Source organism: Marmota monax, unplaced genomic scaffold (genome assembly GCF_021218885.2).
Source record: "Marmota monax isolate L192 unplaced genomic scaffold, Marmota_monax_Labrador192_F-V1.1 WCK01_AAM20220418_F8-fsc00137, whole genome shotgun sequence".
Lineage (NCBI taxonomy): Eukaryota > Metazoa > Chordata > Mammalia > Rodentia > Sciuridae > Marmota > Marmota monax.
Genome location: NW_026692854.1, coordinates 1,689,666 through 1,715,570, shown reverse-complemented (window position 1 = coordinate 1,715,570; position 25,905 = coordinate 1,689,666). Strand labels below are relative to the sequence as shown.

Below are 25,905 nucleotides of genomic sequence, written 5' to 3'. Positions count from 1 at the left end.
TCTGGATGGAGTTTTTCATTTGCTGTCCTAAAGAGGGCTATATATTGGTCTTTTATATGTCTCCATATACCAAAATAATGTTTAAAAACTATTCACAGTACTTCAATGTTAATAATAACCTGTAAGCAAATGATTCCCGTAGTTAACAGTAAAATTATTACTTGGTCCACAGTATTTTTTTTTTAATAGTTGTAGGTGGACACAGTACCTTTATTTATTTTTATGTGGTGCTGAGGATTGAACCCAGTGCCTCACACGTGCCAGGCAAGCATTCTGTCATTGAGCTACAACCCCAGGCCTTGGTCAACAGTATTTTAAACTACTAATTAGATGCATTTTGGGGACATCAGCATATCTACTTCTGAGTTACACTGGAAACCTTGTTAAATTTTCCTAAAGGCTCTAGAAAGAGTCAAAGGGAGGGGCTTGGGCTGTGGCTGATTGGTAGAGTGGTCGCCTGGCACAAGTGAGGCTCTGGATTTCATCCTCAGCACCACATATAAATAAAATAAAGGGGTCTGGGGTTGTGGCTCAGGGGCAGAGTGCTTGCCTAGCATGTGTGAGGCCCTGGGTTCGATTCTCAGTATCGCATATAAATAAATGAACAAAATAAAGGTCTATCAGCATCTTAAAAAAACATTAAAAAAATAAAATAAAGGGTATTGTGTCCACCTACAGCTAAATATATGTAAAAGAAAAGAAAAGTGCAAGGGGAAACATTGATCATGTAAATTATCCGAGGAAAACTGATTTCTTAACAATTCTGTTACTGGGAATGTAATGGACTCACAATAAGGTGTTAAAGGAGAGTTCCATTAGCCCATTTGCTCTGCCTTCTTTGTTTTACCTTCAGTATGTATTCTGCTTCGAAATCATATTACATGAATTATGAAAAGGACAGTAAATGCACTTGAGAAAATTTAGAATTGTTTAGATATAATGCAAAGATGGCATTCTTGGAAGGACAAAATATAATAATTTAACATTAAAATATTTCTAGGTGTGATGTAGAAGGGCTGGGAATTCTACTCTGTAAGATGTATTCCTATGGGGCGTATATATACATATATATATATGTGTGTGTGTGTGTTTGTGTGTGTATGTATTTGTGTGTGTGAGGGTAGGCATTTAAAATACAGGAGTGACTTAAATATCTTCACTTACACTAAATTTCTTTTGCATATTGGGTATGAAATAATGGGAAGGATCTTTTGGAACTATCTTTTAGAAAGACATCTTTATTGATTTTGAATAGAATGTACATAGTTCATTGTGCTTTATAGAGATTTATTGATATAAATCACATATTATACAATTCATACTTTTAAAGTTTGTCCAACTATCACAATCTGATTTCAGAACATTTTCATCACCCCAAAAGAAACTCTATATGACTATTAGCAGTAACTCTCCTTCTCTCCTTCTCCTGAAAAACACTAATTTATTTTTTGTTTCTATGGATTTGCCTATTCTGGACATTTTGCATATACAGAGTCATATGTGATATGTGGTGTTGTGCCAAGCTTCTTTCTCTTAGTCTAATGTTTGAAGGCTCATTCATGTTGTAGCATGTATCAGTACTTCATTCCTTTTTATTGCTGAATAATATTCCATTGTATGACCACACTGTTTTCTATTCATTCACCAGTTGAGGGACATTAGGTTGCTCCTATCTTTTTGGCTAACAAGCACAATGGTATTACGAACATTCATGTACGAGGTTTTACATGGAGATATGTTTTCATTTCACTTAGGTATTTACTGGGAATAGAATTGTAATTATCTCTTTGCTTCCTAGGAATTCATTGTCAAATTGAAAAAGGTTGACAAATGGGTACCAAAGGGACTACTTTGTTGTTGATGTATAATAGGCATCCAAGAATCATTGTAAGAATTCCTGTGTAAAAGGGCATTTCAACTTCATCCCTTAATACTAAACTGGATAGTAAAGTATACCCATAGGTACCAAGGGTGTACCTATCAATTTAAAGCTCATATAAAATAAGTAGTGACTCACCTGTAATACAGACACACTGATTCCCAAAGTGAATGTTTCCCACAGTGATGACTCTGATAGTAATTCCCAGGGAGGTAAGAAGGTAATTGTTGAGACTTGCTAATGTGTATGTGAGACATTTCTGCAAAAAAACATCTTTTGACTCTTGAGAATCCATGATTATATTAGGCATTGAGCTATACTTAAAATATCCTGATAATGGATGTTAACATCCACTTGTGCCTTGTGTTTTTGTTACTTAAATACTCCTTGATCTAGGAGGACAAAAAACCTTATGCACTAGACAAGGTTTTTGCTAGAATTTTTCTCTTGGGATATTTCCCTTATTTTGTGCAACAACATAAATTGGATTATGAACCTATATTTATAGATAAAATGTAATTTACTCTTCAGAAGTATTTTTTTTCTGATTGTTGACAAAGTATAGCTATAAAATGAAAACATTTTTGTGTGAGATATTTTCAATGAACTTAACTGGCTGCTAATAGGGCTCAGCTTGTCTTGGATTTTGAATCTTGATAAATCTTGCATGAAAATTGTCAGCCCTGAAGCAAATCTTCTTTTCTTTCCTAGTTTTATTTAGTTCTTTCCGGTGTATTTCACTTTTGACTTGTGAATAATTGTGGTTTAGAATAATAATTTTAGACTGTAAGCTAAAAATTGATGGTACATGGAAGTGGGCTTTTTCTTTCTTTCTTTTTATTTTGTACTCAAAATATGAGCAGAGTTGGCATTTGGTCTGAGGATGAGTGAGTGAAATTTTGAGTGTATCTAAAGATAATTGGCTTTTAATTTTTTGAAGACACAATCTGTTGCTTTGCATTTTGTTGTTTTTTCTCTTCTTTCCTGGCGGTGTGAAGACTTGTGGGCCTTTCCCAAGAGAGTGAGATGGGAGGTGTGTAATTTACCCTAACCTACCCAGATGAAGGTCTTAAGGCGGGCAGTGGTTGAGGAAAAATGTTTAGACCACTGGGAGACTTCGGATTCTCTTAGATTGAGTGATCTGGGCAATTCTATAACCACTCTCTTGGAAGACTGTGAGTTGCTTTGGTTTTGCTATTGAATGATATTAGTATTGGCAAAAATAGGCCTAGGGTATTCCAGAATATTATGTAGTACAATGCCAAATCTTAATAGAGGCTGGAGACTGGAGAATTATGCTCCTTAAAGCAATGTTATTTGCTGAATATACAGTATCATTTAACCAAGAACATGCTGTAATTCAAAGAGTTAACCACATTTCAGAGAGATGCCCAGGCTTAAAATGCCTTTTTGACCACACATTTCAAAACAGGACTAGACTTTTAAAGAGAAATTCCCAAGAATTGCTTCATCTTGCTTATGTGTTCTTAGTGCCTCCAACGATGCCAGATATGTATATAGTAGGGTGTCATTAAATGATTTTTGAATGAATAAGTAAATAAATGCTTTTTTAAATATCTTAGATAAATTGAGAACTGATTATTTTAGTGGAAAGTTAAATTCTAGCATGTTTTTTAGCCCAAGAAAACTTTTGTATGGCTTTTTTTTTTTTTTTGTTACAGTTGTGACAGGGACACTACTTGAAAGTTTTCAACCAAGATTATTCCCTTTTGCAAATGTGTCTCAGTAATGGACTCTTGCTGTTTTTTATTCTTGAGCTGCTGACAAAATTTGGATATGTTCACTCTTGCACAGTAAAAGGCTACTTTTTTTTAAACTTTATTTTATTTGTTTATTTATTTATTTTTATGTGGTGCTGAGGATCAAACCCAGGACCTTGCATGTGCCAGGCAAGCACTGTACCGCTGAGCCATAACCCCAGCCCCGTAAAAGGCTACTTTAACAAGTGATTTCAGCAATTGAGGCACCAATATATCTGATCAGCCATCTTTTTGATTTGTTATTCCTTGTAAATTCAGATATTGTTAGAAAGAGAAATTTGATTTAACCTAAGTGACGTAAGCCGGATTTCATCCAGTAAGAATCTGGTTAAGATAGCCTGATGGCCTTTAGAGCTATGTGAACTAAGATCCCAGGGGCTTATGAGGTAGGTGCTAGCTGCATCTAAGAGTTTACTGAGTGCTTTCATAGACACAGTCATTTGATGCTCAAGCCCTCTTATATAGGGACCTGCTTACTGACCTAGGCCTCAACTCAAGTAAATTTACTATAATTTGGTTTCCTCCTGTATAAACTGTGAGGGAGCGCCAACTACACAGCACCAACTACAGGGGTGTATGTAGACTATCATAAACTAGTATCCTGTTTTATAGCTGAGGAAATAGGCCTGGAGAAGTTCAGGGATTTATCTTCATTGCCAAAAAGTTTACAAGGTCCACCCCAACCTCTCTGGCCCCCAAGTCCTTTTTTTTGGTGGTGTTGGGGTCACTATGAGGTCAGAGTCCAGGCTTTTGAGAATTGGCTTCTCTAATATCATGAATAACTTTAGCAAAACTTTTATTTTGTGAAAGGGAAGAGAGGCTGAAGATAAGACACTTGTTATATTGACGTCATGCTCTGTTTTTACCTAATGTGTTTACTGTGTGCCATAATCCTTGAATTTATGAATTTTTGGCATGTGTAACCAAAGAGACCTGTCAGTTATTGCATCATAAATAATGATATATGTGTAAAATGATATATTAATGGAATTCAGTATAACAATTGGACCTGCTTTCTGGAGTCATGGGAGTCAAGTAATGATTACTTCCAAAATGAAGTTTCATGAAAGAAAGGAGAGAGGTGTGCTTTTAATTCATTAACAGCTATAGAGACAGACTGAAAAGCAAGCAGCTCCTTGATGTATACCAGCCCCAGGATTCTTCCTGTGGAAGCAACACCCTCTATGGACTATCTTATGGACTATCTTATGAACCATTTAGTTCTTGGCCTAACCTTACTAGATAGATATAGTTAGTCTCCATTTTGCAGGAGAGAAAACTAAATGGTTAAGCAACTTGTCCAGAGTTACTGGGAGGAAGATAGTTATCTCCTTGAATGCAAAATTAAGGCAGACCTATCTTTTGAGGATTGTTTCATAGCATGATTCCTTTTTATCACTGTGGTTTCTAATGTTAAACATTCCTCTGGATTTTTAAAACTTATTGCTTATGTTGAAAAGATTGTCTTGATGTATCTTAAATATCATGATCTTGCAGCTGATTAATCCATTAAGTGACTTAATTTGGAATCTACTGTGCTCATAGTTGAAGGTCATAGTGTAGTTATTTTTGAACTTAGGATTTACGGGGCGGGGGGGGGGCTTTACCACTGAGCTACATCCCCAGACCTTTTTATTTTTTATTTTGAGACAAGGTCTCACTAACTTGCTGAGAGTGGCCTTGATTTGCCATCCTCTTGCCTCAGCCTCCTGAGTAGCTGGGATTACAGGTGTGTGTCACCTTGCCTGGATCATAATGTAGTTTTCGTCAGCAAACATCCCCTTCATTCCCTTTTAAAAAAAGCTCAAGCAGGAACTGTTGTTCTGTGATTTGCCCCAAAATATGTTAGCACTTTCAAGATTCTAGACAGTGTTTAAATGGACGTTTGTTTAAAAGGAAAGGTTTTAAAAAGACCAGTGCCTGCTGATTTGCATTAGTGGGTATTTTGCTGATAACTAGTCTGATGTGATGTGGTCTATGAGAAGTTCTCAGAATGTGTGGGATTTAAGCCGTGTGGATTATATGGTCACAACTATAACTGAATGATGGCGCTTTGGGGAAACTTATTGCTTATATTGATGGCAAATTTTTTGCAGTAAGAGGATGGAAAATAAAATAGTAAAGGTTGTGTAGGCAATTCCTATTTCTTTATTAAATTAATACAGTTTATAGCAAAAGAACTAACTTTTCAGATATTTGTGAACTTGGCACTTAGTGCTTATATATTTAGCTGATAGATATTTTTTCCATAAAACCTGTTCCTAAAAACATGTCAGGGGCTTCTCTGGAGGCTGCAGGTGGCAAGACAGGTTTGGCAGTACTGTTTGTGCAGAATGTGCCCTTGGCGCCTGCTCCACCCTTACTATGCTCCATTAGTCTAATTGCATCTTCCCAGGATGCACTTCACCTGGGAGCCTCACTCTCAGCTCTATCACTTATAGCTTCTTCTCAGCAGCACATGAGGATGCATGGGTAGAAGAAGCACAGCTTAGACCAGAATGTGTGGCCTTTTATTCTAGAGGAATCAAAATATTTCACATGTCATTTGTGTATTCTGAATTAGAGAGAGCAAGTACTTTTTTCCTTTTATAAATTGGGGAAATGAGTGGCAAGTTAATAAGTGTGAGATGGATCCAGGACTAATCTCCAGTTCTTATCTAATGTATATCAACTCAGATCATTTCAGGTGGCAGTGATTTTATTTAATCGCACTAGGAAAATCTGGAAAGGGGCAAGCAAGAGAAAAAAATTGTACAAAAGTAAAGGTGTGGTTGTTTGACTACATGGTGATCACTTCTGTTTGTGTTGACTTTTGATAACTTAAGTGGAAAACATGTGGTCTCTATTTAATTCCTATGAATCACAACCTCATTACGTAAAATGTATCACACCTTAAATAACTTGCTAATGAGTAAGCTTAAAATTTATTGAAAAGACCAAGTGAGCAGTTGTTAGATTAGAACTACTAGGCAAACAAATATTCTTTCAAAATTCTGGAGTATTCTTTCAGAATACTAAATTGTTCTTAATATGAGAATGAGTTTATATTTTATTTTTCTTTTGTCTTTCTTTCTTTTTGATGAGGGGAAGGGCCTGGGGGAGTAGTCTCACTTTGTTGCCTTGGCTGTCCTTCAACTCCTGGGCTCAAATGATTATCCTGCCTTAGTCTCCTTATTAGCTGGGACTTTTTAAAAAAAAATGTGATTTAAAAACAAACAAATTGCCTTCACTATAATTTAAATTTTCAAAATATTTTCAGGATACAGAAGCTAATTTAGTAGATTTTTATATTTTGGTAACTCAGTTTCTTCTTTTAAGCAAAGGATTTTTTTCCCCCTGGCAAAACACATTGGTTTGCAAAAATGTAGCATTTATCTTTTTTTTCTGCAGATGAGTAGTCATGGCTGATAATAATAGTGAACTTAGAGGGGAGGGGAGGGGAGGGGAGGGGAGGGGGGATAGTAGAGGATAGGAAAGGCAGCAGAATACAACAGACACTAGTATGGCAATATGTAAATCAGTGGATATGTTACCGAAGTGATTCTGCAATCGGTATACGGGGTAAAAATGGGAGTTCATAACCCACTTGAATGAAAGTGTGAAATATGATATGTCAAGAACTATGTAATGTTTTGAACAACCAACAATAAAAATTAAAAAAAAATAATAGTGAACTTTGTAAATGCTTCCCCTGAGTCAGGCAACTACTATTTAATGTATATTATCTCATTTAGTTCTTGGCCTAACCCTACTAGATAGATATAATTAGTCTCCATTTTGCAGAGAGAAAACTAAATGGTTAAGCAACTTGTGCAGAGCTACTGGGAGGAAGTGTCAGAGCCCGGATTCAGACACTGGTACACAGGTTTCCAGAGCCTGACCTGGCCTCACCCAGGCAGTGGGAGATGTCAGGTTGTGACCTTAAGGAGTGCAGCTCAGCTAAATAAACTTAGACTTCCCTCTGAACTGGCCCATCCATTACCATTGTCTGTTGCTCTTCACTGTTCGCCTGTGTGTCTGAAAGACACTGCCTTTGTGGTAAATCACTGCTTCTGATCTATGTTGATTTGAGGATGTAATTTGCCGAATTATTTCAGTGACTCTGAGGGGCTTTACTGTGATGGAAAGAAGACTTTGACATCTGCTCTTAAGTGGTGGATAGGTGTCTAGGCTAGCTTGGCTCTCTGCTCTCCCCGTGACTAGGCAGTGAGGCCCAGGAGCTTGTTGGAGTGGCTTTCCCCCACTACAACCTTCAGGAGTTTCACTGCTACTTTCCATAGCAAATCCCCTTTCCTGTCCCAAAGACTCCACCTCTAGAGACCAAATTTAGTTATTATTTCTAGAGTTTCACTAGACACATTGGTGTTGGTAATTGCAAGGGGCTGTTATATATAACAGTTCGGTAGGTCTGCTTAAAAATATTTTTTATCTTACCTCTCTTTTTTTTTGTGCTAGGATTTAAAAGTCTTTTTAAGATGTTTCAATAAGAGCTTTTTACACAAATTAGGGCCTCTTCATGAATAGAGTTAAGGAGAATCATCCCTCTGCTCCTCAGCTTTGTAATAAAACTTGAATTTAAAGATGGGGTTGAAATTAATGTGCATATATAGATGATATTTCAAGTTTAGATCTTAATTTTTATGTACTTTTAGATCATCCATAGGGTTTTTAACTTTAAATAGAAAATGTTTAAAATTTAGTTTAGCTTTTAACTTATGTAGTCAGCCAGACTTAGATGATAAGTCCAATAAAATAATTGCAGAGAGTACTTATTGTGTTTTTTTCTGTGTATACTTGTTCATACTTAAATGGATATAATTTCCCATAGTAAACAGATTTTGGTGATATAAGCATGTCCTTTAAATAAAACATTAGATTCATGTTAATTAATCTAATACTGATTTTTGACTAGTGTGTTATCCTTGTTTAACAGACAATTAACACCCAATTCTGTCTTTCAGGAAGTAACAGAGAAGAATTTTGAAACACGGGATTTTCGGGCCTCTCTAGAAAATGGTGTTCTGTTGTGTGAGTAAGTATTTAAAGCATTTAAAAAATAATTCAAAAGCAAATATGTGTGTGCTGGTCATGTATGTGGGTGTGTGCACATGCAGGTACGTGCGTATAGGGGGTGTGTGGGTGTGCATTGGTGTTATGAGATGTTCCTCTTCTCATAGTCCCCATCATCACAGATATGTGTTCTTGGTCACAGGTGAGATTTGATCCCTGCAAATTGACACCCCCATAATAGGAGACAGTAGGAAGGGGTTATCATATCAGTCTCTGTATCTACAGATAGTGTTTCTGAAATGTATATTATTTTCAATTAGTAAACAAGAAAGATTCTATTATTGCTTGTAGGCATGGGTGGTTGAGGAGGAAGACTTATTACATTTCACTGCCTATCACTTACCATGAGTAGTTTAACATGCAGAACTGCCTGGTTTTGAAGTTAACATAAAACTTCTTTTCTTCATCAATAAGTTATGATGATTAGAGCAGTAAATTTTTCTTTCAAGTTTTAAGTGGAGCTATTATATTTCCCCAATCAATTTGAGTCATGGACATTCTCAATTAATAAATGTTATTGAGAACCACATCCCAGGCTGTGGTTACCGTAAGTAAAATAGGCTGGTGCCATGAATGATATTTAGTTTTGGTTCCCCAGTGGATGCATAGTTCTTTTAGCCAAGTATTTGACCTTTGGGGGTAAGGGAAAGGCAGGCCTGTGAGGTGAAAGGATGAAATGTTGGAGGAAGGTACAGGCTGCAGAAGTGAGCAAATAAATTATAAGAATGTACTTGAGTACCCACCCACATTTTTAAAAGCACTTGATAATTCCAACTTAGACGCTTATCACACAGTTATGGAATCAGTCCACAAGTAAGCACTGGGAGTGTATGTACTGGCACTTAGATCATTTTGAATCTCCTTTTGAAGGATGTTGCTTACAGTAAAGATTCAAAGGGTCAGATTCCTTGCTCCATTACTTTTGTACATTTGAACTAGTGACTTCTGTGTACATTTGAACAAGTGACTTAACATTTGAGTCTTATTTTTTCCTCTCTAAAGATCAGGATATCGGACTTGTCTAAATCACAGGGATGTCTGAGTTCAATAACACATATATTGAGGTTTTTGTACATTATCAAGTTTTGTATAAATGCAAGTTATTGTTAGAAAGATGGCCATGTAAAATCTACTCTGTTGACAGGTGTTCAAACTCCATTGTTTTAGAGTATCATTAATTGTTCCATATGAAGTTGCTGATATTTAACCATTTGTGACCTATAGAAGTATATAATGTGCATATATAGATGATATGTGATTTCATCTAATGAGGGACAGGCATTGAAGAAGGGCCATGAATAAAGTTTAAAGAATATTTCTAGTTCTTTTCCAATGTCACATTCAGAATCCTTATTGAATAGTGTTCAGACTTACTTATGTAGGCCACATGGTCGCCCCAGTTGGTCACCAAGGGGAAATTATCTTGATTTGAAAACTGCATGATTTAAATGGGTTCTCATGTGTTCAGCAGATGGAGATGGGAAAATCTCCTAGAAAGAGGCATGTGACCTGCAAACTACCTTAACTCTAAGTATGGATTATTTAGAAGTTTGCAGTAAAAATACTTCACCAATTTTAAGTGCTATAACTCTGGATAGCTGGTGGGTATTTGGAGGAGGTATGCCTGTAAGGTGCAGGATTCTTCTGAGATTGACAAGAGCATATAGCCTGCCGCAGTCCGGCTGCAGCAAAATAACCGGGGGGTGACGAACAACTTGTGTACGTTGATACAGCAGGAGTAGGAGCCGTTTATTGTAGGACAGGAGCGGTATTTATACATTTTACACAGCTTATTTAAATTAGCATAAACTAGATACATCAGTCAACCAATAAGAAATCTCCACACTTAATGGCTCGCTGGAGTTACTTCACAAACCACTCCCTCTGGCATTTTGCCAGGCGCCATCCAGACTTGTTTACAGACCCTAACATTTCTCTGGCAAAATGCCAGGTGCCATCCTGACTTGTTTACAGACTCTAACAATAGCCCAAACAGATGATCTTTGCAAAGAAACCATTTTGTGGGTTATATGCTTCCAGTAATAAACTATTGCTCAGAATATTTCAGGGATTCTACTTTTTGGGCACTGCCTCCATAAATAGATCTTTAACCATTTTTTACTTAAAATTTATGCACCAGCCTGGGTTCTAAATGATTTGAAAAGATTTCCAGAAATTCTACCCCATCTGAAAGAATGAGGATGTTTAAAGTTGATAAAAAACTGCTTTGACCAAGGCAGTACAAGTTAGAATAAACATATAATTTCTATCTTAGCTAATGGTGACAGCAAACATTTGGATGCATGGTTAGAGATATGTTTTTTTTTTTTAATATTTATTTTTTAGGTGTAGATGGACACAACACAAGGCCTTTATTTTTATGTGGTGCTGAGGATCGAACCCGGTCCCGCTCTACTGCTGAGCCACAATCCCAGCCCTATATTGTTGTTTTTAATGAGTCACCTTAATTAAGAAAATTCTAAAAGATCATTCTTAGATTGTTTCCAAATTGGAATAACAACAGTTTGGGGTTTGAGGTATTACCATATAAATGTATCAGTCTGTTTAGTACTGATAATTGTTTAAATATTTTCCCATAGTTAGTTAAGTAAATACTAGGCCATGGCAATCAGTAATTGTGTAGTTTACTGTGGAACATCAAAGTGGTATATAATAAATTCTTCCTTTAAATTGTCAATCACTTTGTTCATAGCCCAGGTCAGTATAAGTGTAGTATTGAAAAAAAGCAAGGTCCAGGTAACTGTATTCTTTTTTTTTTTTAATATATTTATTTTTTAGTTGTAGTTGGACACAGTATCTTTTACTTATTTATTTTTACGTGATGCTGAGGATCAAACCCAGGGCCTCGAATGTGCTAGGCGAACACTCTACTGCTGAGCCACAATCCCAGCCTTGGGTAACTGTATTCTTTATGAATCTATAAATGAAGAAAGTTTAGATGGGTCTCTGAAATGGTGATCAGGGACTGCTGTGTGGCCACATTACCTTCATACAATAGTGACAGAAAACAGCCAGCTGCTCAGAGAGGCCTGGTATTGTAGGCCTGACTTTTAAATTCATTGTGAATATAGTAAGCTGACTTGAAGGTTTTTTGCTCCCCCTGTTAGATATCTCATTTTTTGGCTGAAATATAATTAGAATGTTTTTAAAATCTTGATTTATTTTCTGACAAAAGCCTGACTTCTATTTGGCTTACTGCCAGAACTATATTTCTTGTGAAATGTAGGATCTGTTTGTTGCCTGTTTAGGCTTCCTTGTTCATTATCCCTATTAATGAGGTTTCTTAATGTTTCATTTAGTAATTTCAATAGCTTTTTATCCTTCAGTAGTGCTTTTTTCATATTTAAACTGGTGTTCTGAAATATCAAAGTCAAAAGAGTTGGAGAAGCTTATTATAGCTTTCATCCAACTGGCAGTGGACTGACATTTCAGAGTCTAAATTGGGTATAAACTCTGTGCTGAGGTTTCAGATGAGATGTACATCTGAATAGTGAGGGCAGTTGTATGCATTGTGATCGGCTATTGAAGTTAGTACGTTCATATTAATCACTTTAGTTTCATTTAGTTTGTTTGGCTGTGGAATCTAGTGAGTTGATGGCTAAAGAATATTCCCTGGAAAAAATCCAATATAGTCTAATATTTTACACTTTACCTCGGATACCTGCTCTCTCATGAGGTGGGTACTAACCAGATTTTTTTCCCCTAATTAATAAAAGGATCAACAAGAATTTATTAGATGATTTCAGCTCTTTGTTATAATTTTCTATGAGTTTAATTATTATATTCATTAATCTGTCTATTCTCTCCAGTATTTCTTAATGTTAATTAGGACTGCCTTTATTATATATTTTAAAAAGTATAAAAGATTTGCCACTGCATAAATGTTTACAACCCCGTTTTGCTCTGGTTTCTGGCAGAAGTATTTCTCTTCTCTAAACATATTTGGGTGAAGCCTATCCAGCTTTCGATATCAACTAGTGATTTCCCAATTACTCATGATGGCAATCTTGGAAATACTGGGTGAAAACATTTGTTATTCCTCAGTGAAGTAAGATTTGTCTGAAGATAGTCTGATTGGGTGTGTTACTGGTTAGTCAATCTGTACTTCCCCTTCCTGGAATGGTCCCAAGTTTTTGCCCTGTTTCCTTTGACCATGCACTAGAAGCTTGAACCTTTTGGAACATGTGGCTCACATTATTCAGCAGCTTCTCACGCTGTCACCAGGTCTTTTGAAACTTTGCTTGCCACTTGGAAAGAGTGGAGCAAGATGTTCACCTATTGGTGCGAGAAGTCCTGTTCTATTTATATCTGCCTTGTGACTATCACACTGTTTTTAAAGTACCATAATATTTGATCAAAGATAAATTTAATGGAGAAAGAAAATTATTTACCATTACTGCTATTTACTGTGGGGCACTCAGGTGACTTTTTAAAGGCATTTGGCAACAAAGACAAGTCTGTCACTTGTCATTCATGCAGAGAGAACTCTATCCTTTTTCTTAGAGCTGGAGACTTCTATGCATGGGGTGCCAGGGATGCCAGGGACATGAGTGGACTGTTAGGGCTTCTGTACTTAGCTCCACGGGAGGCCCAGAGACTTTGTATAATGGCAGGGTGTGTATTTTTAGAGCTGTTTCTGGTTTTAGATTTCTAGAGGAGGATAACTGTTCAAACTAGAAGGTAGAAAGCTCAATCCTGTGCTTCCTGAGCTTGGGTGTATTGTTGATAGTGTTTTCTTACCCTAAATAAAAGTTACTAAGAGTAGAGAATACCATGTTTTAGTCATAGTGCCCCTGGGAAGTAAATGAGAACGACAGCTACTAAAAATGAAGGGAGTAATGTATTTGCTGTCTGTGATCCAAACAATTTATATTAAAGTTTCTTAGCAAGAATTTATTATTAAAATATGTGTGTGTGTGTACACACGTGTTTTATAGTATTAGGGACTGAACCTAGCCTTGCACATCCTAGGAAAGTGCTAGGGATGTCCTCAGCCCTGAAATATGTTTTTGATATAATGGAGGTTTTCAAGTGAATATGTGGAAAACTTTACATTAGTTATGAAATTGTAGAAATGTGGAAATTCCGGTATGAGAATTAGAAGTGAATTAAATAAAGGGAATAAATACTGTAAGAAAGATAAATATGTAATGCTATCACATAGATTAGAACTAGAATTATTGCCTTATATAAGAGACTTAAACTTAGGAATTTTTATATACTAGCTATTTTAGTCAGCTTTTTTGCTGCTGTAACTAAAAGATCTGATAAGAACAATTTTAGAGAAGGAAAGGTTTATTTGGGGGCTCATAGTTTCAGAGGTCTCAGTCCATAGAAGGCCAGCTTCATTCCTTAGGGCTCAAGGTAAGGCAGAACATCATGGTGGAAGAGAGTAGCTGAGGGAAGCAGCTCTTATGATAATCAGAAAGTAGGTGACTCCACTCATCAGATACAAAAATATATACCCCAAAGCCACACCCCCAAGGATCCATCTCTTCCAGCCACCCCTATTCACCTTCAATTATCACTCAGTTAATCCCATCAGGGGATTAATTCACTAATGGGGTTAAGACTCTCATAACCTAATCATTTCTCCTCTAAACCTTCTTGCATTGTCTCACACATGATGTTTGGGGTATACCACACATCCAAACCATAACACCAGCCATTATCAATCGGAAAAGTAGATAACAGCTCATGGATAAGAATGGTAAACTTAAAAAATGTATAAGTCAACATATAAATTAAAATTAATTTATAATTTTAATCTAATCCTCATTATAAAATCTATCCAAATTTTTTTGACTCTAGGAGTCGTTTCAAGGTTTACATGGAAGAATGGGTTTATATGTAGAACAGGAAAAATTCTAAAGATAAAAATTTCTGTGGAATTTGCCTGTCCTAATAATAGAACACATGACAAAGTATAGTACTTAAGAAGTATGAATTGAAAAATAAATAAATGGAAGGAAGACCAATAAAGTAGACGAAGGAGATCAGGGGGAAGAAGGAGAGGAGGAAAAGAGAAAGTACTGGGGATTGAAATATGGAACAATATGGTATATGTATTTATGAATATATCAAAATAAACCTAACTATTATGTGTAACTACAGTGCAGTAATAAAGTATTCAGTGATTTAAATATGTGCATGTTAATATAACAAAGTCAGGAAGAGAATTATAAATTCTTATACATAAGAATTTATGATATGGGAGATAAGAGAAAGTGGAGAAGAAATGCATAGGTTAATTATGGTATTGGGGTAAATAGTTGGCTAAGAATTAATTTAAAAATGCATCGCATATTGAAATATGGTCTAGATTAAGGTAACTAAAGCTGGAAAAGCAACCTAAGAATTAAAAAAAAGATCTTTGGAGGTAAAGTTCTAAGCATTGAAAGGATAGAAAAAAGAAAAAGGAAAAATAATGTTCTTACAAATGAAATATTATAAGTAAAAGTGACTCAAATTATGTAGGGTTCCATTAAAGTGTTAAGATGTACATTTTTTAAGCCTCAGTAGACAAATGAGCAAAGAATATAACCAAATACTTGAAAAGGAGGAAATATTATTGAATAAATAAAAAATATATAATATGCTATTATAATATGTAATAATAAATATAAAATGTTTATCTTCATTAGTAAACAGTCATACTACAACTAGATACAATGTTTTTGTTGAAACTAGTAAATAATATAACATCTGTTAAACAAAAATCATGGATCTAAGGGCATAGTTCAGCAGTAGAGCATGTGCTTAGGTTTGTATGCACAAGGCCCTACATTAGGTCACCAGCATTTAAGAGGGGAAGAGAAGAGATGGTCACATTTTGACAGCATGATATATAGTCTCAAAATGACCAGTCAGATATAAACTGGTACAACTCTCTGAAAAATAATTTGACAATACCTTTAAAGTAAAAATGTGATACTTTATTCATTACCATAATAAATAAATACTTTTATCATAAAAATTACAAGACATTCCTTGGTAATTCTTCTTTTAGGGATCTGTCCTAAGAAATAGATTAAAGTGAATGAAAAGATAGTTAGAAAGCCTATGCATGAGTTGTAGTTGTAGTTCAGTGATTGAATGCTTGTCTTGTATGAATGATTCACTGGGTTTGATCCTCAGCACCACATAAAAAATAAATAAAACAAAGAGGGCTCAGGCTACAACTCAGTGATAGAGCGCTTGCCTAGCATTCGTGAGGCAATGGGTTCAATCCTCAGCACCACATAAAATAAAATAATAAAATAAAGATATTGTGCCCACCTATAACTAAAAAGTAAATATTAAAAAAACAAAGATATTGTGTCCATCTACATCTAAGAAAAAAAAAGTTAAAAAGGAAAGCCTAAGCATAATTAAAAATACTAGGAACAACTTAAAGACTTGAAACGTGATAAGTAATTTGGTGAAAAAAAGTTTTTATCCCTTAAAACCAGTGATTATAAAGCTTGCAGCAATGTGAAAATTATAGTAAGAAGCTGACAGGTGGAGGAAACACTTGTTAAAGGTGTGAGTATGCCATGGGATAGCTGCCTGCAGGGGAAAAGGTAAATTGATTCTTGTTGCCAGATTCCTTTCCAAATAGATATGTATCAGAGGTTAATACTGATGATTTCATTTTTGGGAAGTAGAATAGAAGAAATTAAAAGGAGGATGGAAAAGTATATACATACACATATACATCAAAGCAACAATTAGAACCTAAGTACAACTAAGAAGGACGTATCATTTTCACATAAAGGGATAGAGAGGAGTTGAGTCACATTATTTGATGGTTATTGCAGAACTCTACGACAGGAACCGTAGCTCCCAGTGTGAGTTACCTTTTTTGTTTTTGTTTTAAACACTTATCCTTTTGAGTAATTTAGGGTTCAGAGCAAAATAGAGAGGAAGGTGTAGACAGCCCATATACCTCCTGCCTTATGCATATGTAGCTTTCCCTATTATCAGCATCTTCCCAGGAGTGGTACACTTGTCATAGTTGATGAACCTGCACTGACACATTATCATCATCACAGTCTATAGTTTATATCTCGATGTTGTCCATTCTGTGGGTTTGAACAAATGTATTTTGACATCTATTCATCATTATAGTATCATACAGGATAGTTTCATTGCCCCCCAAATCCTCTATGCTCTACCTATTCATCTTTTCCCTTAGCATCTTTATAGTTTAATCTCTTCCAGAATGTCATATATTTGCAATTGTTCTCTTTTTTGGACTGGCTTCTTTCTTTTTAGTGGCAAAAATTCCATTTTCTATATGTAACAGCAATGTGGAAAATTATAGTAAGGAGCTGACAGGTGGAGGAAACACTTGTTAAAGGTATGAGTATGCCATGGGATAGCTGCCTGCAGGGGAAAAGGTAAGTTGATTCTTGTTGCCAGATTCCTTTCCAAATAGGTATGTATCAGAGGTTAATACTGATAGGACATCTTGATTGCTTCTAAGTTTTGGCAATTATGAAAGTTTTCTAAACATCCACATGCAAGTTTTGGTGTGGATGTACATTTTCAACTCCTTTGGTAAATACGTAGGAGCATGACTGCTGGCTCATGTGGTAACAGTTTCTTCCAAAGTGATGCATCACTAGGAGTTCTTGTTGTTCAACCTCCCTGTTGGTGTTAGGTGTTGTCAGTTTTGTGAAGTTTTGCCTAAAAAGGCAAGAATAGGTATTGTTGTAATTTCCATTTCCTGATGTAAGCTTATTTGCCATCTGTATATTTTGTTTTGTGAGGTGTCTGTCTGTTAAGGTCTTTGGCCTATTTTAAAATCAGGTTGATTTCTTCATGTTGAGTCTTTTTTAAAAAATCTTAATTGTGATATTGCAAATGGTGGCATTTTTTCCATTATACCTCCTAACAAATTTTATGTGTATGTATATGTATAAACTATTGATTTCTATGTTAATTTCATATACAAGATAATTCTCTTCATTCTCTTAATTATTTGCATTAGCTTTTTAGTTGGATTTTCTTGGATTTTTCAGGTGTATAATTGTAATGTGAACATGATTTTGTTACTTTCTCTTTTCCCAAATTTGTTTTTTAAATTCCTTATTAATTGTGCTAGCAATTATTTCAAATAATATACTGATTCTGACATTGTTTTCTTATTCTTGGTTTTAGCAGACATGACTTTTGCATTTTTTACCTAACTTTTGTTGTGCTATATCTCTGCCTAATCTGTTCTTACTGTTGAGTCTTAAGGGTTCCTTGTGTTATTAGGAATATCTTGAAAATATTTTCTCCCTCAGTCTGTTTCTTGTCTTTTGCAGAGCAGACATTTTAAAATTTAATGTAATCTTGCTTATCAATGCTTTCTCATGTAGTTTATCCTTTTGATGTCATACTGAAAAAGTCATCATCAAATCTAAGGTCATCTAGATTTTCTTATGTTCTCTTCTAGGATTTCTATTGTTTTGCATTTTACATGTGTCTGTGATCCATTTTGAGTTAATGTCGTGAAGGGTGTGAGGTCTTGTGGCTAAATGCTCTTTGTTTGGATGTCATAATGGGAAATTTCCTGCTACTCAGTGAAATACATTAGTGCTCTAACTATTAAAGTTGCTCAGAATTAAGAGGAGTCAGACCATTTAAGCTTCTCTATGCACTTTAGGATGCTTACAGTATAACAAAGAGGCTAAATAAGAAAGTTCCATTGTAGTAAAATGATGATCATAATTACATTGTTATTGACTTGTTGCTGTCTCACACATATTCCCATTTTAGCATATATTAACTTTTCATATATGTTGTGGGTAGTTTAGCATTATTCAAAAATACTGCCACAGGAATTCTAGAAATGGTATTTGTCCTGGGCAACTGTCCTATCTGGTTGCTGTATGACTGAACCTAGCACAATACTGTCTTTAGTAAGCATTTAAATGTTTAATGAGCAGAATCTGTGCTTACGAGAAAAAATAGGCAAATGAATTAATAACATATAGGGAATAAAACAAAGATCACTAATTTGTAAGGAGAATGTTATATCTTAATACTTATTTAAAAACTTACTAATCATAAGAGTTTGATAGTGTGATGGATATTTATTTATAAAATGTGACAGAAAGTTTATATATGTATATGTATAAATGAATAATGAAATAATTTATAGATTAAAAATTTATACTTTGTATTGATACAATGAACTGACTCTTCCATGTCAGTTGCTCAAGTTCATTTTGAAAATCTTTGGAAATAGGAAGTGAAAAGGTGTTCAAAATTTTGCATCTTAGCTGAGGAGCTTTCTGATAAAGGGAAAAATGAAGTTTGGCATTGGAAAATAGTTTCTGGAGATTATCAGAGAGTTCTAGTTTCCATTAAAATTAATATAGCTGAGCCACATGTCATATTGAACTATATGGCCTCTTTTTCAGAATGTCACATCTGAGTTCTATTTAAAGTCAGGACACAACCACTGATAACAAGGCCTGTGAACAGAGCCAGCTTTACAGCATCTGTTGTTATGTAATTCAGCCCCTTTGGAGGGAGTAAATGTTATGGGCCTGTGGTAGGGAAAAGAAAAAAGTAGATACCTTGAAGGTGAGGTTAGACCATCAGGCCAAAATAACAAAATAACTTTAAACTGGGTGGCTTATACACCACAGACATTTATTTCTCATGGTTCTGAAGCTGAGAAGTCCAAGGTCAAGATGCTAGCAAATTTGATATCTGGTGAGGGCTCACTTCCTTTATAGGCAGACTCACTGTAACTTAACATGGTGGAAGGGGCAAGATCTCTTTACTAAGGGCACTATTCCCACATCCATGAAGTGTAGCCTTCCTGACCTAATCACCTCCCAAAGGGTTCCACCTCTGAATACTGTCTCTTTGGAGGTTAGGATTTCAACATAGGAATTTTAGGGGTGGTGAACATGAACTTTTAGACCAGAGCAAGGGATGTACTTAAGAAGAGGGCATCGGGGCTTATTGTATGTTCCACTGGAAGTATAAAACTACTAGGAACTTTCTGTTCTGGTTTTAATCTTACAAAAGAGTTATCCTCTAATGTGCTAAGCAAACACATGACTAGGTTTATGCCACTGCCTAAAGGAAGACTTGTGGGTATAGAGATGAAATTCTGCTCAGGGATAGGGGGATGAGATATGGGGATATAGGTAGATAAAATTGCCCCAGAACTGATGATAGATTCTAATGCATGGAGGCACTAGAATCATAACCTCTGGAATGTTATCATGTTATCTGATTCTTGCTAGAGCCAGTGACCTGAATTCACTGTCACCTTTAGGAACATCACATGAGACATGAGTAATTGAAGAACTCTTATTATGCAAAGAAGTTGTATTTTTAAACAAAATATTTCCATAGATAACACCTGTATTTTTGATTTGATATGGGCCTTTGGTCCTTTGTGTAAACTTCAGTATACTTTATATATACTTAGATTTCATCTACATTTTTTAGATTTTATGAAACCTGGAAGAAATAGCCTAAAAGTTCTTTCTATAATTGTATGTGAAAATAATGATTCATAATTCATAATTTGACAGGATACTCAGTGTTTGCCAAAATTATATATGTATTTCCTCCATATTCTAGTGCTTAGAACCAATCATCATTGTAATGACTAAAATAAAAAAGCATTTTTTTCTAGTGACTCAGCTTTTTAGAGGGTGGTTTGTGTGTTATCTAGATGAGTGTTTTTTCCTTATGGTTATTTCCGGGTTTGCACATATACAGGAAGGTTCAGGAATAAAGAAGGAAGGATTAATCTATCGTGTATATGCTGCTTTTAAGTAATAAGCTCTGGCAAAAACCTGCTGATGAGGGAGGAGTCAGTAACTCATTATTGAGAGATAGTATTTATCTATACCGTTTCCTTTAGCTCCATCCCTCACTTTCCTTGGCTGACCCTAATTGAGAGTAAACTGTTTTATCATTCATTCCAGAAACTGTATTTTAAAAAGTGCTCTTGAAATTACTAATCCTGTAGTACAAAAATGGTAAGTGATATAAACAGGTAAACTGAATGACCTGGCCAAAGTTACCTGTGACTCAAATAGGTGGAGCAGGAATTCATCACATTCTTCCTCTAAACTGACAACTGTTGCCAGACTTCCCTGACATTTTATATCTTGCCCTGCCTCATATTGGCCTCTAATTTATATCATTGAAAGATTATATTTTAAAATAAAAGTTATCTAAGAAAGTCATTGCTGAGCTAGTGGTCAATAAATATAAATAATCTTTATTTCTTTCTTAAAAATTAGTTACATGCTTAATTTTAATTTTTTGGTGGAAATCTATTTTATTTTTTATTTAAAAAATATTTTTAGTTGTAGATGACACACTACTTTTATTTATTTTTATGTGGTGCCGAGAATCGACCCCAGTGCCTCGCACATGCTAGGCAAGTGCTCTACCACTGAGCTACAACCACAGCCCCAATTTTTCCATTTTTTAAAATATTTAGTTTCAGTTGTAGATGTACACAATATCTTTATTTTATTTATTTTTATGTGGTGCTGAGGATTGAACCTAGTGCCTTACACATGCGAGGCAATCGCTCTACCACTGAGTTATAGCCCCAGCCCTTATTTTTTCATTTTTATTTGTGCATTATATTTGTACATAATGGTGGGATTTACTATATATCATACATGGCCAAATAATTTCTTTATTGTTATATTCCTGTTAAGTAATGCTTCCGTTATTAGTTTTTCTGTGCATTGCAAGAATGCCATCAATAATGGAATTACGGAAATACCTGTTAATAGGGAACAACTAGAAGAATTAATTTGGAATAGTTATTTCTTATAAATTGGCTCATTTCTTTTCTGGCTCAGTGATGAAAGAAAAATAATGTGATCATGAAGGGAGAAAGCCTTCCTTCCTATATAACTTTCAGTTAATCCACATATCAAAAGTTATGAATCAGGGAGAAGTAATTGAAGGAAATACTTAAAGGTGAAGCGCTGAGACTGGTATTGTAGCTCAGTGGTAGAACACTTTGCCTAGGATGTGCAAGACCCTGGGTTCAATCCCTAGCATTCAGGCATGTCCATGTGCATGAAAACACACACACACACACACACACACACACACAAGATCAAAGCAATAGTTTATTGTCTATACTAAGATGTCTAAAGATCTTTATGTGAACAAAGTATAAAAATGTAAAAACATCTGTTGTTTGCCAGACCAAATCTTCATGAGCCACTGTTTTAAAATTCTGAATCCTGTTGAACAGCATTCTGAAGGCTATTAAGTGGAGACTTTTGTCTTTTTTATTCTTAACACACTCAAGTGTATGTATAAATCTTTGGAATGTCAAAGCCACAAGCTTCAGCTTTTTTTTTTTTTTCTGTTGCCATCATGAAGAGGAGACCAGTAAATTAGTAATGTTTGATCATTTCTCCTTTGTTTGCTTTTCCTTTGGAGCTCTGTTATAGAATAAAGAATTGGTTTTTTATAGATGAATTATTAAATAGGAAAATCACTTTTTTAAGATATTGTTTTTTTGACAGTGATTAATGATTAATTATCCCAGTTTGCACTGGTAGAAAAACATTATTATAGTATTAAGTTACTACATGGCTTGGCACTGTGTCAATGATCAGCAAATAAAAAAAAAGAATGCATAATAATTTAGACTTAAAACAAAAATTGTATTCTGAGCATGGTGTCAGACACATTTCTTTTTTAGTATCTTGGAGTACAGAGACACAAATATCTTTTAAGTATCTGTTACATTAACTTAAATTTATTCAACATTAGATTCTGAGGTAATTTAGGGAAATTTGGTACATGTAATTTTTACCCATCCTGCTAAGTTAATAGCAATCAGTTGGGTTTGAATGAGTTACCATAAGAACAGGTCAACTATTTGGATTAGTTACCCTGCACCCTTTAAATGTGGCAAAAACAATATGGTTTTGAAGCTAGCTTTTAGCATAAATATCAATCTGATGAAAAAAAATGAAAATTATCAATAGGAAAGTGTTCTTTGAGCCAAGTGAACTAAATCCTAATGAGTAGATTTCTTAAACTGGCTATTAAAACATAACCAAATAGTACCTTTCTTTAACAAACGTGAAACTATTGTTACGGAAGTGGTGTTGATATAGAAATGTGACTACATGGTCCAAGGAGGACCACCTCACCAATGTGAGTCAAGTTCTTTGTTTCTGGACCTGTTGTTGTTTACCCTCAGTTGGGGCTAGGAGTAACAGATTGCAGGATGGAATAGTGATGTATATGATTCTTAAAAATGTTTCAAAGAACACTGAACTCATATTGGCATTCTTATAATCGTTATGTTATTCATTTACTTTCAGTTTGATTAATAAGCTTAAGCCTGGAATCATTAAGAAGATCAATAGACTGTCCACACCAATAGCAGGTTTGGTAAGTAATAAATTATCTTCAGAATGAATTCCTTTTTAAAAAAATGTTATTTATAATCAACAAATAATTATTGTACATATTTATGGGATATAATGCAATGCAGTTCTGGTGTTCTGTTGCACAGTAGGATGACTATAGTTGATAATAATGCATATTTCAAAATAGCTAGAAGAGAGAATTTTGAACATTCTCACCTCAAAACTAGATTTCTTTGTCTTTGAAATGTAAAAAAAGGTCGGCATAGATAGTTCTTTTATCTGTAGTTAACAGTAGACATTAAGTTAGCGATATTTTCCTGGAGAAAAGTGTTTTTGGTGATATCCTCTTTACACCTGTAGTTCTCTTTTCTATTTCCCTCCCACCAGGAGGTTTTTATTTATTTGTTTATTCATTTGTTTGTTTTGATTTTTGTTCTTAGAGCATCATCCATTCCCTTTCTTGGCTTCTTTCCTCCACGGATTGCCTTTGTGTAGTTCAAGTTCTCTGAAGCCCAACTCTGCTGGCTCTGCTTTCTAGTTGACCACATAGTTCCCTAGACTAGCCGGTGTTTACCAGGTGGCTCTGTTTCTACTGCTTCTTACTTATGCATTAATCCCACTCAGCACATTGATCTTAAGTGTATTTGTAAAATATTCCTACTAATGTCCTCTGTGATGCTAGACATGTTGGACAAGTCTTTGTCAGAGTCATATCATCCATAAAATGGCAGTGATGTTTCTCTAGATTTCTTCTAGCTTTAAATTCAGGATTTTTGTGTATGAAAAATACCCCTATTGTTATTTAGTTATTCTGATGAGAGACCAGTAATAACGTGAGCTCTGTGTTTTAAAATAATTTATAATAAATACCAATTGATGGATAATTTTCATAATGTTAAAAATTCTTTAAAAAAACAATGCTCATGATAGGAGTTGGTTAATTTTTTTTTCTCAAAACCATTAAGTTTAAAGCAGCTAATAATTGCAGTGTAGAAACAAACTGATTATCTTTGGGATATTCACTGTGTTTATATTACATTCAAGGAACTTCTCTTTGGCCATTCATGTGTTTGTAGATGTTAATGGCATGAGTAATTATAGGTGGAAGCACCAAAATTTCTGAGTTTGCAGGAGACATGAAAAACTTGCCAAAATTTTGACAAGGATGAGTTTTGTAAAATGTTTATTATTGGAAAATATCTGCCTAGGAGAGAAGGAATGAAAAGGTTTTTTTAAAATAGTTTTCTTTTGAAATTATAGAGTACATATAAAGTTCCAGCACAGTTGGTTCCCATATTAATTCCTTCCTTCTTACGAGTTGTCTCTGTTGCTTATCTATTATGAATGGCAGCTGGCCTTTTTTTTTGGTCTTAAATGTAGTTAGGTCAAAAACCTGTCATGGGTGTGTGAGTGTGTGTGTGTGTGTGTGTGTTTATTTATTTATTTATAGTCTTCTAATATGTAGTGAGTCAGAGATATTTTTTTTTTAATTTTTATTGTTGGTTGTTCAAAACATCACATAGTTCTTGATATATCATATTTCACACTTTGATTGAGATATTTGTTTTTAAAGGGATAAAATTAAAGAAATTTGGTATTTGGATTCTTTCTGGCAGGAAATATTCAGTGTAATAAAATAAAAAATCTTTTTATATGAAAATAACTTTTCTAAAGCACTGCTGTGCAAATTAAACATTTGAATTATATTTTTCACATGGTTTGAGTTATTGTTAGATAGTTTAATACTTTGATTATAAACTGTCATTTCTTGTATCAATTGCATGCATTTTAAATGAAATTAGCCTTTACATATTTGTAATGCTTGAATTGTGATGGTTTTGTTGTTCTTGGCCATTGTAGGCTTTATTCAGTTTTCTGATTGTATGATTAGATGCAAGCACAAATGTATTTTATTTTTAAACCCAGAGATCTCTACAAGTATTTCTATTTCAAGCATCAGAAATTCTATCCAGTTTGGATCTTATCTTTAGTAACTAAAGTGGAATGAATTTCCAGTATACTAAATAGGATGATTTTCTAAATACAAGACACTGAATTTTCAATTGGATGTTAGAGCATGGAGTGACTTCAGCTGTAGAATGGGCTAAACTCAGTTGGTTTGAAGTTAGCCTCATTTGACTCATTCTGGTACTTGTCAGGATGATTATAAAAACTTTTGGAAGTCTTTGCGTCAAGTGTGAATAAAAGCGTCAACATCTATTTCGAAGGGGGTTGTTACAAGAATTAAAAAGAATAATATATATCCCAACATACAGATATTTAACAAACGTTCTTTATTTAAACAAACAAGTGAGGGCCTACTAGGTTGAGGATTTTTTTTAGTTTATAAGGATGTGTTGGAGGAACAAAGATAGATATGAAGTTTGACTCAAGTAAATTAGCAAACGAGCAAAAAAGCATCACAGAATAAAATGTGCCACAGAGAACTAGACTGACATGTTTTGGAAACTTGTGAGCACTTGTAATGGGACTGTGAATATTGATCTCTAAAATTCCTGAAGAAGGAGTATGTCAGAAGCCTTAAATTTTTTTAAAATATTTTTTTAGTTGTAGATGGACACAGTATTGTTGATTTATTTTTATGTGGTGCTGAGAATTGAACTCAGGGCCTCACACCTGCAAGGCAAGTGCTCTACCACTGAACTACAGCCCCAGCCCAGAAGCCTCAATTTTTGACCCTTATTTAAGATGAATGATCTGGCCAATACTACTAATTTTTGTGTTCACAACACACAACATGGGTGGCTGATTCATATAGGAGAGCAAAGAT

The 25,905-nt window shown here is 34.8% G+C and overlaps 1 protein-coding gene across 7 annotated transcripts in view; it reads left to right on the top strand.

Moving 5' to 3' along the window:
- The window catches only part of Lmo7 (LIM domain 7), a 217,287-nt gene that overhangs the window by 73,861 nt on the left and 117,521 nt on the right, over positions 1-25,905 (top strand). For all 7 annotated transcript variants that reach the window (XM_046449438.2, XM_046449439.2, XM_046449441.2 and 4 more), the window contains exons 3-4: positions 8,622-8,692; positions 23,067-23,136. In XM_046449438.2, coding sequence (XP_046305394.1) covers positions 8,622-8,692; positions 23,067-23,136 — 141 coding nt within the window. The remainder of the gene's footprint in view (positions 1-8,621; positions 8,693-23,066; positions 23,137-25,905) is intronic.